This window comes from Pristis pectinata, chromosome 30, assembly GCF_009764475.1.
Source record: "Pristis pectinata isolate sPriPec2 chromosome 30, sPriPec2.1.pri, whole genome shotgun sequence".
NCBI classification, from domain to species: Eukaryota; Metazoa; Chordata; class Chondrichthyes; order Rhinopristiformes; family Pristidae; genus Pristis; species Pristis pectinata.
In genome coordinates, this window is record NC_067434.1 from 3455212 (window position 1) to 3470489 (window position 15278).

The following is a 15278-nucleotide window of genomic DNA, read 5'->3' on the forward strand; positions in this document are numbered from 1 at the left end:
CACCTGTTGCTGAAAATAAATACACAGGTGTAGCAGACGTTTAAAGAGGTAAATGGTCTGTTGGCACCATGGCAAATGGATTGAAGTACAGGAGCAGGGATGTCTCACTGCAATTATGCATGGTCTAGGGATACCATTTGAGTATTGTGTGCTGTGTTAGTCTCCTTGTCGGAAGAAGGGTGTGGAGGGAGCACCGTGAAGGTTTACCAGACTGACCCCTGGGGTGGGGGGGAACTGATATGTGAGGAGAGATTGGGTTGCTTGGGCTTATATTCACTGGAGTTGTGATAAATGAGAAGGGACCTCACAGAAACCTGCAAAATTCTACCAGGACCAGCCAGACTAGATATGCAGGAAGGATATTCCCAACGGTAGTAGAGTCCGGGACCAAGGGTCACAGTCCAGTGATAAGGGGTTAGTAACATGGGGAAACTTCTCCCAGTGGGTGGTGAACCTGTGGAACTCTCTACCACAGAAGCAGTCGGAGCCAAATCATTAACTACGTCCAAGGAGTTAGACATCGGTAGACATTGCTTTTAGGGTACAGGTCCTCCCCAGGTTACCAACGGCCAACTTACGGACAGTCCGTACACACACAAGCGAGTGTTTGGGAGACCGGTGAGATGGGTGGTGATGGATTTGTCTGCGGGGCTGCAGGCATCTTCTGTTGGGTGGGAACTGGGCATTTCTGCCTGCTTTCTCTAACCGTGCCCCGTCCCGCTCGTCCCCCACTGAGCTGCAGCGCTCGGGGGCTGGGCAGAGCGGAGCAGAGCCAGGAGCACTGGGCAGACTCACTCACTGAGTCAGTGAGGCCGGCTGGCGACTGCTCTTCCCATGCCCGCTCGCTCTCCTGTCACTGCTGATTCTGTGATCCTCTCCCACACACACCGTGTTTGTTCATTTCTGACTTACAAACGGCTCTCAGGAACAGAACCCTGTCATAACCTGGGGAGCGCCTATGGAAGGAATAAGGGATACGGGCAGAGAGGGGGAACAGGAGGCTGAATTTGGATGGTCAGCTATGATCACAATGAATGACGAGACAGGATTGAAGGGCTGAATGGCCTCTTCCAGCTCCTGTTTTCGATCTTCTTATTTCTGTCAATCCCAGTAATCGAGCTTGTTGTGAACGCTGCAGGCGGGCGTATACACCAGCTTTCATTTTGCCTTTTTAACATTTTTTCCAAACTGTGACCCCATCTGCTGCCTGTCCCTCCTTCCTGCTGACACCAGTCAGTTCTCATCACTGTTCTAACTTGCAAATCCTGTTCCTGAACTCTATGTTCCCCCCCCCTGCCTAGACAGGCACGAGGATCACAGGGCGACAGTGCCCAGGTCAGGGGGATCACAGGGCGACAGTGCCCAGGTCAGGGGGATCACAGGGCGACAGTGCCCAGGTCAGGGGATCACAGGGCGACAGTGCCCAGGTCAAGGGATCACAGGGCGACAGTGCCCAGGTCAGGAGGATCACAGGGCGACAGTGCCCAGGTCAGGGGATCACAGGGTGGTAATGCCCCAGGTCAGGGGGGGTCACAGGCGACAGTACCCAAGGTCAAGGGGTCAGAGGGTGACAGTACCCCAGAAAGGGTGACAGTGCCCCAGGTCAGGGGGTCACAGGATGACTATGCTCCAGGTCAGAGGGTCACAGGGTGACTGTGCCCCAGGTTGGGGGTCATAGGCGACAGTACCCAAGGTCATGAGGTCAGAGGGTGATAGTACCCAGGTCAGGGGTCACAGGGTGACAGTGTCCCAGCTCAGGGGTTCACAGGCAACAGTGCCCAAGGTCAAGGGGTCAGAGGGCGACAGTACCCGTCAGGGGGTGACAGGGTGACAGTGCCCCAGGTCAGGGGGTGACAGGGTGACTGTGCCTCAGGTCAGGTGGTCACAGGTGACAGTACCCCAGGTCAGGGGGTCAGAGGTTGATAGTGCCCCAGGTCAAGGGTTCACAGGGCAACAGTATCCCAGGTCAGGGGGTCACAGGGCGACAGTATCCCAGGTCAGGGGGTCACAGGGCAACAGTATCCCAGGTCAGGTAGAAACCTGTGAGGTGGATGCAAAAATTCTTCAAAACAATCCAGAGGGATGGTAGCTATCTTGTGTGGGGAAATTTGAGATTATCACTGAGGTTGGAAGAATTGATAAGCAGAATCTTGTTTAAATGCAGGAAGACTACAGAAAGCTGGGGTACAAAGGATCTGGGGACATGGGACACAGGGAGTTAGCATCAGGTTCGGAAAATAGTTCAGGAACCAAATGCAATGTTGGCCTTTAATGCAGAGGAAATAGAATATAAGAGTATTCCTGTTACAGGTGTATACCTCACTGACGTACCACATACAATTTTGATCTCTTTATTTGAAGAATGGTATACTTGCCTTGAAGGCAGTGCTGTGAAGGTTCACTAGGTTGATCCTGGGATGCAAGGGTTGATGTATGTGAAGAGATTGAGCAGGTTGAGTCTATGCCTATTGATTTTAGAAGAATGAGTGGTGATCTTATTAAAACACAATGATTCTGAGGAGGGTTGACAGGGTGGTGCTTAGAGGATGCTTTCTCTGGTGGGGTATTGTGAACATCGTTTCAGAATAAACAGTTCAGGCAGAGGCAGAGGATGGAGAATTCCAAAGCTCTCATTTGAAGCTTTGGAATTCTCCATCCACTTGAGTCCGAGTCATTGAAGTTACTCGAGGCCGAGAGACACCGGCTTTGATCTGAAGGAGAGCCAAGGAAGGAGAGACAGGAAAATGAAGTTGAAGCCAAGATCAGATCAGCCATGTTATTAAATGGCAGAGCAGGCTCGAGGGGCTGAGTGGCCTAATCCCGTTTCTTATATTCTTAGTACTGAAGTTTGGTGCTAACCTTTCCCATCCCGTAGCTCAATTTCCTTCTCGTCAGTAATCCAACGATAACAGGGAAACTCCTTGTACTCGCCAGTGGGGGTCTTTATGGTGATGTATTTACAGTACCAGTCATCCTGCACCCAGTACTTGCGCTTCTCAATCTTCACCAACAGGATCTCTCCGATATTGTTCGACACAGTCATATCATATGAATCCACCTGCAAGGGCAGAGAAGAGAGTTAGTGGTATGCAAAGAGGGAAGAGGATTGGAGGCAGGCACTTGGCGCTGGGCCAAGTGTTTGTGAAGGGAAATTTTCAAATTTCCATATTATCTTATGACAAATGAAGACATGTCTTGCCTGGTCTCAAACTGAACTAAGGTTGAGCACATGTAAAGAGTGAAACAGAACCACAGTACCCCACATGTGCAGCAAGAATTGCTCATCAAATGTTACTGTTCATGTTTCGAATCAATTATTGCTGTGGGAAAAGTGGAGAGATGTTTCCTCCAGCCTTTCCCTTAGTCACAGCACTCTGTATTTTGACCGTGTGCAGAAGTTAATCCGCTCAGCTCCTCTAATGGTAAAGTGTAAAATTCTCTCATGTTTGAAACATAGACCATTTGTTGACATAATTCTAAAAACCAGGGCTGTGCTGTTGAAACCTGGCTCAGCACCAAATGGAGCAATTATGTGCACATTTCTGGGTTTCCTTGTTTCCTGACAGGATCTTTCTTTGCCCCAGATCTTTTCTTCTGGCATAAAGCTCCCCAGAGTGACTTCACCAGTCGTACAGCACATATACTCCATCAGCAGTTGTTCAACCTCAAAGGGCTGAAAAATCATAGTTATGGTGACTCACCATGTCCAACCTTTACTGACCCTGTTTGCCCCGAAACCATTTTATTTACAGGGAAACAGTCAAACTGCATTCTTGTTCTCACTGAAATGTTTGACCTCCTGTAACCCCGAGCCTGCACTTTGGCAAGTCTGATCACCTGGCTGTACTTTGGTATTGGTATTGGTTTATTATTGTCACTTATACCGAGGTACAGTGAAAAGCTTGTCTTACAAACCGATCATACAGGTCAATTCATTACACAGTGCAGTTACATTGAGTTAGTACAAAGTGCATTGCTGAAGTACAGGTAAAAACAATAACAGTACAGAGTAAAGTGTCACAGATACAGACAAAGTGCAGTGCAAACAGGTGCAAAGATAGTGAGGTCATAGTCCATCTCATTATATAAAGGAACCGTTCAATAGTCTTATCACAGTGGGGTAGAAGCTGTCCTTAAGTCTGGTGGTATGTGCCCTCAGGCACCTGTACCTTCTACCCAATGGAAGAGGAGAGAAGGAAGAATGTCCCAGGTGGGTGGGGTCTTTGATTATGCTGGCTGCTTCACCAAGGCAGCGAGACATAAAGACAGAGTCCAAGGAGGGGAGGCTGGTGTCCGTGATGCGCTGGGCTGCGTCTACAACTCTCTGCAGTTTCTTGCAGTCCTGGGCAGAGCAGTTGCCGTATCAAGCTGTGATATATCCAGATAGGATGCTTTCTATGGTGCATCGGTAAAAGTAGGCGAGAGTCAAAGGGGACAAACCAAATTTCTTTAGCCTCCTGAGGAAGTAGAGGTGCTGGCGAGCTTTCTTGGCCATGGCATCTATGTGATTTGACCAGGACCGGCTGTTGATGTTCACTCCCAGGAACTTGAAGCTTTCAACCCTCTTGACCTCAGCACCATTGACGTAGACAGGAGTGTGTACACCGCCCCCTTTCCTGAAGTCAATAACCAGCTCTTTTGTTTTGTTGACATTGAGGGAAAGGTTGTTGTCATGAAACCATTCCACTATGCTCTCTATCTCCTTCCTGTACTCCGACTCATCGCTGTTTGAGATATGGCCTACAATGGTAGTCTCATCTGCAAACTTGTAGATGGAATCTGGCCACACAGTCATGAGTGTATAGGGAGTAGAGTAGACGGCTGAGGATGCAGCCTTGTGGGGCACCAGTGTTGAGAATAATCGTGTCGGAGGTATTGCTGCCAATCCTCACTGATTGCGGTCTGTTTGTTAGAAAGTCAAGGATCCAGTTACAGAGGGAGGTGTTGAGTCCTAGGTCTCGGAGTTTGGTGACAAGTTTGCTTGGGATTATTGTATTGAAGGCAGAGTTGTAGTCAATAAACAATAGTAACATATGTGTCTTTACTGTCCAGATGCTCCAGAGCTGAGTGTAGGGCCAGGGAGATGGCATCCGCTGTAGACCTGTTTCAGCGATAGGTGAATTGCAATGGGTCCAGGTTGTCTGGTAGGCCGGAGCTGATGAGTGCCATGACCAACCTCTCAAAGCACTTCATGATGGTGGATGTCAGAGCCACTGGTCGGTAGTCATTGAGGCATGTCGCCTTGCTTTTCTTTGGTACCGGGATGATAGTGGTCTTCTTAAAACAGGAGGGAACCTGAGACTGAAGCAGGGAGAGGTTAAATATGTCCGCAAATACTTCTGCCAGCTGATCAGCACAAGGTCCGAGCACACGGCCAGGGACACCATCTGGGCCAGGTGCTTTCCTCGTGTTCACTCTCCAGAAAACTGATCTTACGTCCTCCACTGTGATCACAGGTTCAGCTGCATTGGTGGCTGTCAGGGTGGATGGTGACAATCCAATTCCCATTTACTCCTACTTCTACTCCTGACATATAGGCAGAGACTGAGGACGGCAGCACCAGTGGTGAGGACCACAAAGGTCTGGTCAAGGGAGGCAGAGGAGCGTTTACAGGACTGCTTTGAATTGGTGGACTGGACCATATTCAGGGATTCATCTTCAGATCTGAATGCATATGCCAAGGCCGTCACCGACTTTATCAAGACCTGTGAGGATGAGTGTGTGCCTTCGAGAACATACTGAGTCTTCCCAAACCAGAAGGCTGGATGAACCAGGAGGTTCACAGTCTGCTGAGGGCTAGATCTGTGGCGTTCAAGACCAGTGATCCAGAACCCTACAAGAAGTCCAGGTATGACGTATGGAAGGCCATCATGAGAGCAATCATGAGAAGTTAGAGATACAATCGTACGCATGACAGCTGTGGCAGGGTTTGCATGCCATTACTTCCTATAAGGTGAAACCTAATATAATAAGTAGCAGTAATACTTCACTCCTGATGAGCTCAACACCTTTTAAGCACTCTTTGAAAGGGAGAATAACACTACACCTGTGCGAATCCCCACAGCATCTGGCGACCCTGTGATCTCTGTCTCGGAGGCCAATGTCAGAACATCCTTCAAGAGGGTGAACCCTTGCAAGGCGTCAGGCCCTGATGGTGTACCTGGCCGGGTACTGAAAATCTGTGCCAACCAAATGACTGGAGTGTTCAAAGACATCTTCAACCTCTCACTGCTGCAGTTGGAGGTTCCCACCTGCTTCAAAAGGGCATCAATCATACCAGTGCACAAGAAAAGCAGGGTGAGCTGCCTCAACGACTATCGCCCAGTAGCATTCACATCTACTGTGATGAAGTGCTTTGAGAGGTTGGTCATGGCTAGAATTAACTCCTGCCTACTGCCACAACAGGTCTACAGCAGATGGAATCTCACTGGCTCTCCACTCGGCTTTGGAGCATCTGGACAACAGCAAGACATACATCAGGCTGCTGTTTGTCAATTACAGCTCAGCGTTCAACACCATCATCCCCTCAGTACTAATAACCAAGCTTCAAAACCTGGGCCTCTGTACCTCCCTCTGTAACTCGATCCTTGACTTCCTTATTGGGAGACCACAGTCAGTGCGGATCAGTAATAACATCTCTTCCTCGCTGACAATCAACACAGGCACACCTCAGGGATGCGTGCTTAGCCCACTGCTCTACCCTCCCTACACTCATGACTGTGTGGCTAGGCACAGCTCAAACACCATCTATAAATTCGCCAATGACACCATTGTTGTTGGCAGAATCTCAGATGGCGATGAGGTGGTGTACAGGAATGAGACAGATCGGCTGGTTGTGTGGTGTCGCAACAACAACTTTGCACTCAACATCAGCAAGACCAAGGAATTGATTGTGGACTTCAGGAAGGGGAAGTCGGGCGAACACACACCAGTCCTCATTGATGGGTCAGCAGTGGAAAGGGTGAGCAGCTTCAAGTTCCTGGGCGTCAACATCTCAGAGGATCTATCTTGGGCCCAACACATTGATGCAATCACGAAGAAGGCACGCCAGCAGCTCTACTTCATTAGGAGTTTGAGGAGATTTGGTACGTCACCAAAGACTCTTGCAAATTTCTACAGATGTACGGTGGAGAGCATTCTGACTGGTATGGAGGCTCCAATGTGCAGGATCAAAACAGGCTGCAGAGGGTTGTAGACTTAGCCAGCTCCATCACGGGCACAACCCTGCCCGCCGTTGAGGACATCTTCAAGAGGCGGTACCTCATGAAGGCAGCATCCATCATTAAGGACCCTCACCATCTGGGACATGCCCTCTTCTCGTTACTACCATCGGGGAGGAGGTACAAGAGCCTGAAGACCCACACTCAACGATTCAGGAACAGCTTCTTCCCCTCTGCCACCAGATTTCTGAACGGTCCATGAACCCATGAACACTACCTCGTTATTCCTCTTTTGCACTATTTATTTATTTCTGCAACTTATAGTCATTTTTATGTCTTTATGTCTTGTACTGTACTGCTGCCGCAAAACAGCAAATTTCACGACATATGTCAGTGATAATAAACCTGATTCTGACCCGTATGATCCTTGACCTCTCTGCCCTGGACTCAGGACCACGGCCCCTCCAGCTTCCTAGCCTCACGCTCACAGTTTGCTGCTCACTGCTGCAACAAGGAGCTCACTCAAGGAGGGTAGACTTCACCCACTGCCTCTACAGCCCACAGGAGCAGGTGGAGCACAGGCACTTGCCTGTGATGCAGGCTTTGCCAACGCGTGGCAATTCAGAGCGCTCCCTGGCAACCTTCCTGCCAGCAGCACTCAGCTGTAGCCATGGTGAGCCTCTGAGATGAGAACATGCCTCCCTCACCGACCTGTCTGGGTCTCTCTGGCCCTGGGACAGATTCACCCACCACCAATCCCAGTGTTGAGCATTCATTCATTCGGTCGCAATACCCCTCAGCAGCTGGAAGAGTGTAGTTGTGAAATGTCCCTTTCAGAGCTGTCTGTAAAGGATGCTGGGACTTCATGCTCTGGGATTCAATTAAATGATCCACATTCAAGGTATCAGTGTGTCCCCTGGGTCCAGTTAGTGGATGTTCCACCTAAAGTTCATAGCATTCTGTCTTCAATCAAACACTATTCAGAGCTGCGACTTCAAAGTTTTTAGACTGAAAAAAAAAGCAACTGCTAAAATTAAAAGTCATGGAGCAACTAACAAGATTAAAGATAGATAAATATCCAGAATCCAGTGATTTCCACTTCAAAGCACTATAAGGTGGGGGTTAGGGAATTGTAGACCCTCTAACACTCTCTCCATCTAGGCCCTGTGGAAAGTGTTGTTCCACCAATAGAGGCAGGAGAAATAGATTAGGAAATGATATACTTAATGCAATAGTATTATAGCGAGTTACTAGAACATGTTACTAACGGCAGCACGGTAGCGTAGCGGTTAGCGTGATGCTATTACAGTGCCAGCGATCGAGGTTCGATTCCCGTTGCTGTCTGTAAGGAGTTTGTGCATTCGCCTGTGTCTGCGTGGGTTTCCTCCGGGTGCTCCGGTTTCCTCCCACATTCTAAAGACGTACGGGTAGGTTAATGTGGGGGTTTAAAATAGGCGGCGCGGACTCGTTGGGCCGGAAGGGCCTGTTACCACGTTGTAAATAAAATTTAAAAATTTAACAAAGAAGAGAGTGACCACATTTTGAGAAATATGAGCTGATCAGGAGAGCCAGCACAAATTTGTAAAGGATACGTCATGTCTAATAAACTAATTAAATATTTTGGGATGGTACTGAATTTTTTTATTTTAGGGAGTTTCCATGAATCTCATTGATATGAAGTTCCCCAAAGCATTCACCAGCTTCGGTATACCACACTGTTAACAAAGATTACATAATAGAGTTCGAGGCAATATTTTGTCATAGATCTGGATACCATGCAAATCCTCCAGTTTTTCAAAAAAATGATTAGTTGTGAGCCTGTGGATCTGTACCAGGACCACAGATTTGCACAATATGTGAGGAAACTAGATACATAGGGTTGATTCTCTAAGTTTGCAGATGACACCAAGTTAGCTGACACAATTAACGGTGCAGGTCGGAGCAGAAGGTTATAAAATTGTCAACTTAGTGCGTGGGAAAAACTAGTGCAGATGGGGTTCAAGTCCAACCTATAGTTTAAGTGGTGAGAAGCTGGAAACTGTGATGGAGAAGAGAAATTTAGGGGACCAAGGTACAATCACTGAAGCTAGTGCATGAGTACAAGGTTATGTTACAACTGTGGAGAACTGTGGTTAGATCACATCATGAGCCCCTCAGAGAAAAAGTATTGAAACTGTGGGGTGCAGTGCAGAATGATAAGGCCAAATGGGTTAAATTATGAGGAAAGGCTCTACAGATGAGGCTTGTATTCTCTCGAGGGGTAAGGAGAAGTAAGGAATATTTTTATTCTCTCATGGGATAGCGATGTAACCAGCAAGGTCAGTATTTAATGTTCATTCAATTACCATTGAGAACCACTACATCTGTGAGGGTAGGTAGAGACAACACAGTTCTTCAGGGGTAAAGTCCAGACCAGGAAGTATGTTTTTAAATATTCGAGTTAGGGTGGAGAAGGCTGATCCTCAGCCAGACATAAAGAGTGGTTCAAATGGGGACCTCTCCCCCACAAAACTGCTAAGGCCAGTGGTCAATTGTAATTTTCAAAACTGAGGATGACAGATGTCTGTAAGGAAAGAGTATTAAGGATTACACAACACAAGATGTGAGATTGCATGAATACAGTGGGTCCAGCTGAGTGGTGGATCAGACTGCAGGTTGAATGGCCTTCTCCTGGTTCTCTGGCTCCAGTATTAGCTAGAGAGGACCAACTTGGACCAGCTGGCTGGATACCCAGCTATTTCAGAATGTGCAGCCCAATAGCTGGTGTTGCAATTACTTTGCAGCCTTTATCACCCCACTTTGCAAGTCACTTAAATGCATGTGGTCACAGCAGTGTGGCTAATCTGTAATATCTGTTCCATCCAGTACTCAGAACTGGGCCAGTGCTTCTTCATAAAGGACTTGAGCACAAATATAGGAGCCACATTAAAGAGGTCTGCTGAAGACACAAAGATTGGCAGTCTGGTGGTGCTGAGGATCCAGGCTACAAGCAAAGATCAGTGTCTGGGGTATAAGTGGCCACTGAAGTGACAAATGGAATTCAATCCCGAGAACTGTCGTGTCTAGTTCTGGACCACCACCTTTTAAAGTTGGTGGGGGGTGGGGGTGAAGTTTAAAGGAGACATGATGGGCAAGTTTTTTTTAATGCAGAGAGTGGTAGATGCCACTAGTGGTAGACCCCACCCACCCAGGACATTCTCTCTTGTCTCCTCTTCCATCTGGTAGAAGATACAGGAGCCTGAAGACACGTACCACCAGACTTAAGGACAGCTTCTACCCCACTGTGATAAGACTATTGAACAGTTCCCTTATACGATAAGATGGACTATGACCTTACGATCTACCTTGTTGTGACCTTGCACCTTATTGCACTGCACTTTCTCTGTAGCTGTGACACTTTACTCTGTACTGTTATTGTTTTTTTTTACCTGTACTACATCAATGCACTCTGTACTAACTTGATGTAACTGCACTGTGTAATGAATTGACCTGTACGACCGGTTTGTAAGACAAGTTTTTCACTGTACCTCGGTACAAGTGACAATAATAAACCAATACCAATACCAATGCCTGGAATGGGTTACCAGGGTAGTAGTGGAAGCAGGCAGTTTGGTGGAGTTTAAGAGGCTTTTAGACAGACACCTGAATATGAAGGGAATGGAGGGAATTGGATGATGCACAGGAGGAGGACATTTAGTATGAATTGGCATCAAGATTGGCGCAACATCGTGGGCCGAATGGCCTGTCCCGTGCTGGACTGTTCTATGTTCTACCACATTACAAGATGGCGACTTGGAGCAGGTAAGTGCGGCTAAAGAGCAGCATCCCAGTGGCCCAGTAATACAGTTCCAAATGAAACAGCCGATAGCACCTGAAGGCAGAGGTCCGGCAGAAATCCTGTAACCTACAGAACAGATGGGGGCAGAGAGGGCACAAGAGCCAGCAACTCACTGACGGCCATAACATGCGTTCAGTGTTGTCAATACCATTTACAGCCCCAATGTCCAAGGGTCCACTCCACTGAGAGGTGAACGTACCATGGACGGAGAGGCAACATACGCAAAACGATGAAGGGTCTTGACCTGAAATGTTGACTGTTCATTTCCCTCCACAGATGCTGCCTGACCTGCTGCGTTCCTCCAGCATTTGGTGTGTGTTGCTCCAGATTCCAGCATCTGCAGAATCTCATGTCATGGACAGAGAGGCAGTCAGTACCCACAGGAAGGAACACTCTGCAGACCTCCTCAACTGTGACTCGGAGCACGCTGGGCTCCACCTCATATCTGTCTCACCGACAAGAAATCGGAAAGGAACTGAAAAGCAAGCCCTTGGAAGCAGATCGCATCCAGGGATGAAGGACTAAAGCCCAGCAGTGAGAAACTGTCATGAAGCCACAGCCTCACCTCTGACCTCTGAAAAGTGGGATATTCCAGGGAAACTCAGAGTCATTGGAATCATAATCTGCTAATGGTCACCAGAGAGGGCCTCGCTGCTGCCTGAGACATTGCTGGGGTCCTCCTCAATCGTGGTGTGGAATCCATCCACGTAGGGAAACAACGGAATGTTCTTCAATGTGCGGTGAGCAGCAGCGGTCACTATTCATCAATCACTGGCCTTTAGCAACCTCACCAAAGCCTTTGACTCCATCAGTTTGGAGGGAACATGGAGCACCTCTGGCTGCCCAGAGAGTGTTATCTCCATCATACACTTACTTCACAGCAACATGCAAACCATGAATTAAGTAATCTCGGTGAAGATCAGTGTCAAGCAAGGCTGCATCACTGCCCCAATACTTTCCTCAGTCTTTCTTCTCGCATTGCTGTACCTCACCTCTAACAGGCTTCTTGCAGGAGTGCAGCTAACCTCCAGGACTAATGGGAAACTGTTCAGGCAATGGTAACAGAATCAAGCTCACCCCAACCTCAGAAGCATTGTGCAAATTCAGATGCTGAGCCCCACACCAGTACTGACTCATTCACTGAAGCACACGAGAGCATGGACCTCGTCATGCATAAAACACTTCTACCAACCTGCCGCTGCTGTACAACACGCCCTCCAGCAATAAAAGTTCACACTGGAATGCTGGAAAATATAGACCACCTATAAACCTCTCGACAAAGGCAAAAGGTCACCATTGCCTTCAGTGTGCAAGCACAGCCTTTGGTCAACTCAGCAAAATGATGTTTAATGATCAAGACCTTAAACACAGCTCAAACTTATAGTCTATTGGCCAGTAGAGATCCCTGCACTGCCATATGCTTCAGAGATATGGAGTATCTGCAAAGGTACTTCCAAGAAATACTATGAGCACAGTTCCCTCAAATCCTCCAGATGTACTCCAAGGATAGCTGAACCAAAGTCTGCATGTTCTCTGAGGCCAACGTTCCCAGCCCCGAGGCCCTAATTACACTCAGTCGATACTAGTGGGCAGGCCACATTGCTTACATGCCTGACAGCAGGATCCCGAGACAGACACGCTATTCTGAATGTCGTCACAGGAAGAGATTGTCAGGCAGACAAGTTGAGGAGCACGTTGTCCATACAAACCAAGATGCCTATCTAAGCTAATCTCATCTGCATGTGTTTGGTTCATATGCCCATCTGTGTACCTGTCTCACTGTTGTTTAAATGTTGAAATTGTACCCACCTCTACCACTTCCTCCGGCAGCTTCTTCCACACCCACCGCCCTCTGTGTGGAAAAAGTTGCCCCTCAGGTCCCCTTTAAACCTTTCCCCTCTCACCTTAAACCTATGCCCTATAATTATAGACTCCACTGCCCTGGGATTAAGATGTTACCATCTACCTGCTGCCTCACTGCTCCAGGCAGCCGAGTAGGATCCTAGCCCCAGGAGCTGTACATGCGGAGTTTGATGTTCTCTCTACAACTACTTGGCTTTCTCCCACATCCCAAAACTGTACTGGTAGGTTAATTGGCTACTGAGAAATACCTCAGGCAAAAAGAATCCCACATTGGTCTCAAAAGACAGTTCAGAACACGGAACCAGAGTAGGCACAAGTTATCCGTGCCAAAGAAGATGAAGAACTTACAGGACAGCATGTCACATTATGGGAAAGACACTGAGGAGGTTTACGAAGATGTTGCCAGGACAAGAACACTGTAGTGTGAAGAAAGGTTGAAAAGGCTGAGGAGAGACTGAATGAGGTGTATGAAATACTGAGGGACTGAGATATGGGGGAGGGGAGACAGGGAGCGGGGAGATGGGGGTGGGGGGGGGGAAGGAGGGGAGACAAGGACATTTCTTTTGTCCAGAGGTAGTGGGGTGTGGATGTACTGATTGAAAGGCAGGAGAGCAAGAACATGGTCTTGCTCTCCTGTGGAGTTTAAGAGGCTTTTAGATGGACACATGAATATAAAGGGGATAGGGGGTATCAGGAGGAGGACATTTAAGTATAAATCGGCATCAAGATCGGCACAACATCGTGGGCCGAATGGCCTGTCCATTGCTGAACTGTTCTATGTTCTGCATCCAGTGTGGGATGGCAGGGACAGGAGGGAGCAATAAGGTGTCTTGGATTCAGTGGTGGGTGAGGGTGACGGGGAAGATGGGTGATGATGGTGGGAGAGGGTAGGGGTGAGCTGAGGGGCTGAGGAGGGGCGTGGGGTGTGGGGAAGGGTGTGAGAGTAGGTGGGGATGAAGGGATGAGTTGAGGTTGAGGACGAGGGTGAAGTGGGGTGAAGGAGCTGGGGAGGGGATGAGGATGGGTCGGGAGGGGATGAGGATGGGTCGGGAGGGGATGAAGATGGGTCGGGAGGGTCGGGGACGGGGTGGTAGGAGGGGGAGGGGTGAGGTGAGATTGGGGAGCGTTGAAGGTTGCGGAGGGAAAGGGGCGAGTAGGTGTTGAGGGGGGAGGAGTGGGGAGGACGAGGGGGGAGAGAGGGGCTGAGGACAGTGAGGGTGCGGAGGTGCAGCCTCCTGTAGCCGAGCAGCGCGGGTTCTCCGAGGGAAGGGTCTCACCGCTCCCCGCTCGAAGTCGTTGTAGAGCGGTTTGTCCAGCAGGGTCTTCTCGCTGCAGCCCTCGCTGCCCACCAGCGTCAGGTAGATGTAGTCATCGGTGCCCGCGAACCACTGGTGCCCGGTGGCCACCGTCACCGTGAAGGAAAACATAGTGCCTGCCGCCGGGGTCTGCTGCTCCGACTCGGGTCCCGGTGGCTGCCGGCCCCTGGTCCCCGCTCTCACTCGGCTGCCGAGCGCCTGTGGGGCGGATCCGCCGCACCCTCCGCCCTCCCCGCGGTGAAGCAACACAGCAGCGGAACTGGGGGAGGCGCCCGGGGCTCGGCTTCCTCACCGGCGCCGGGCTGCAGCTTCAGCCGGCACCTGGCGGGGACACCCCGCAAAGGGCCATTCGGCCCCACCGACCTGTTCCGCCCTTCACCGAGACTTTGGCTGATCTACCTGAGCGCCAGGTTTGTCCTGCTGGCCAGACCTCAGCCGAGTTTCCACGGCCCCCCAGGGTAGGGCATTCCCTTCATTCAACACCCTCTGGCTGAAGGAATTTCTCCCCACCTCTCCCAACCAGCCCGCCCCCTTACTTTGAGACTGACCCTGGCTGTAGGCTCCTCAGCCGGGGGGAAGCGCTCCCCACATCTACCCTCCCGGCCCTACGCGGAGATTGAGGATGTTGCCGGGACTCGAGGGACTGAGTTATGGAGAGAGGTTGAACAGGTAGGGATTGTTTTCATTGGAGGGAGGAGAATGAGGGGTGACCTTATAGAGGTGTATAAAATCATGAGGGGTATAGATAGGGTCAATGTGCACCGTCTTTTTCCCAGGGTTGGGGAGTCAAGAACTAGGGGGCACAGGTTTGAGAGGGGAGAGGTTTAAGGTGAGAGGGGAGAGGTTTAAGTTGCCCCTGAGAGGCAACTTTTTCACCCAGAGTGTGGTCAGTATGTGGAACGAGCTGCCAGAGGAAGTGGTTGAGGCGGGTACATTAACAGCATTTAAAAGCTACTTGGACATGGATAGGAAAGGTTTAGAGGGATATGAGTCAAAGGTACGAAAATGGGACTAACTTAGTGGTGAGCCAGAATAAAAAGGTGGGGGGGAGGAGCACAGGCTGGCAGGTGACAGGTGAGTCCAGGTGAGAGGGGGAAGGTA

At 49.5% G+C, this 15278-nt stretch overlaps 1 protein-coding gene across 1 annotated transcript in view; it reads right to left on the reverse strand.

Moving 5' to 3' along the window:
• Positions 1 to 14680, reverse strand: part of alox5a (arachidonate 5-lipoxygenase a) — a 64821-nt gene extending 50141 nt beyond the window's left edge. Inside the window, exons 1-2 of the mRNA XM_052041656.1 lie at positions 14139 to 14680; positions 2860 to 3058 (exon numbers count right to left, since the gene is read on the reverse strand). Coding sequence (XP_051897616.1) covers positions 2860 to 3058; positions 14139 to 14288 — 349 coding nt within the window. The 5' untranslated portion in view covers positions 14289 to 14680. The remainder of the gene's footprint in view (positions 1 to 2859; positions 3059 to 14138) is intronic.
• Positions 14681 to 15278: the final 598 nt, after the last annotated feature.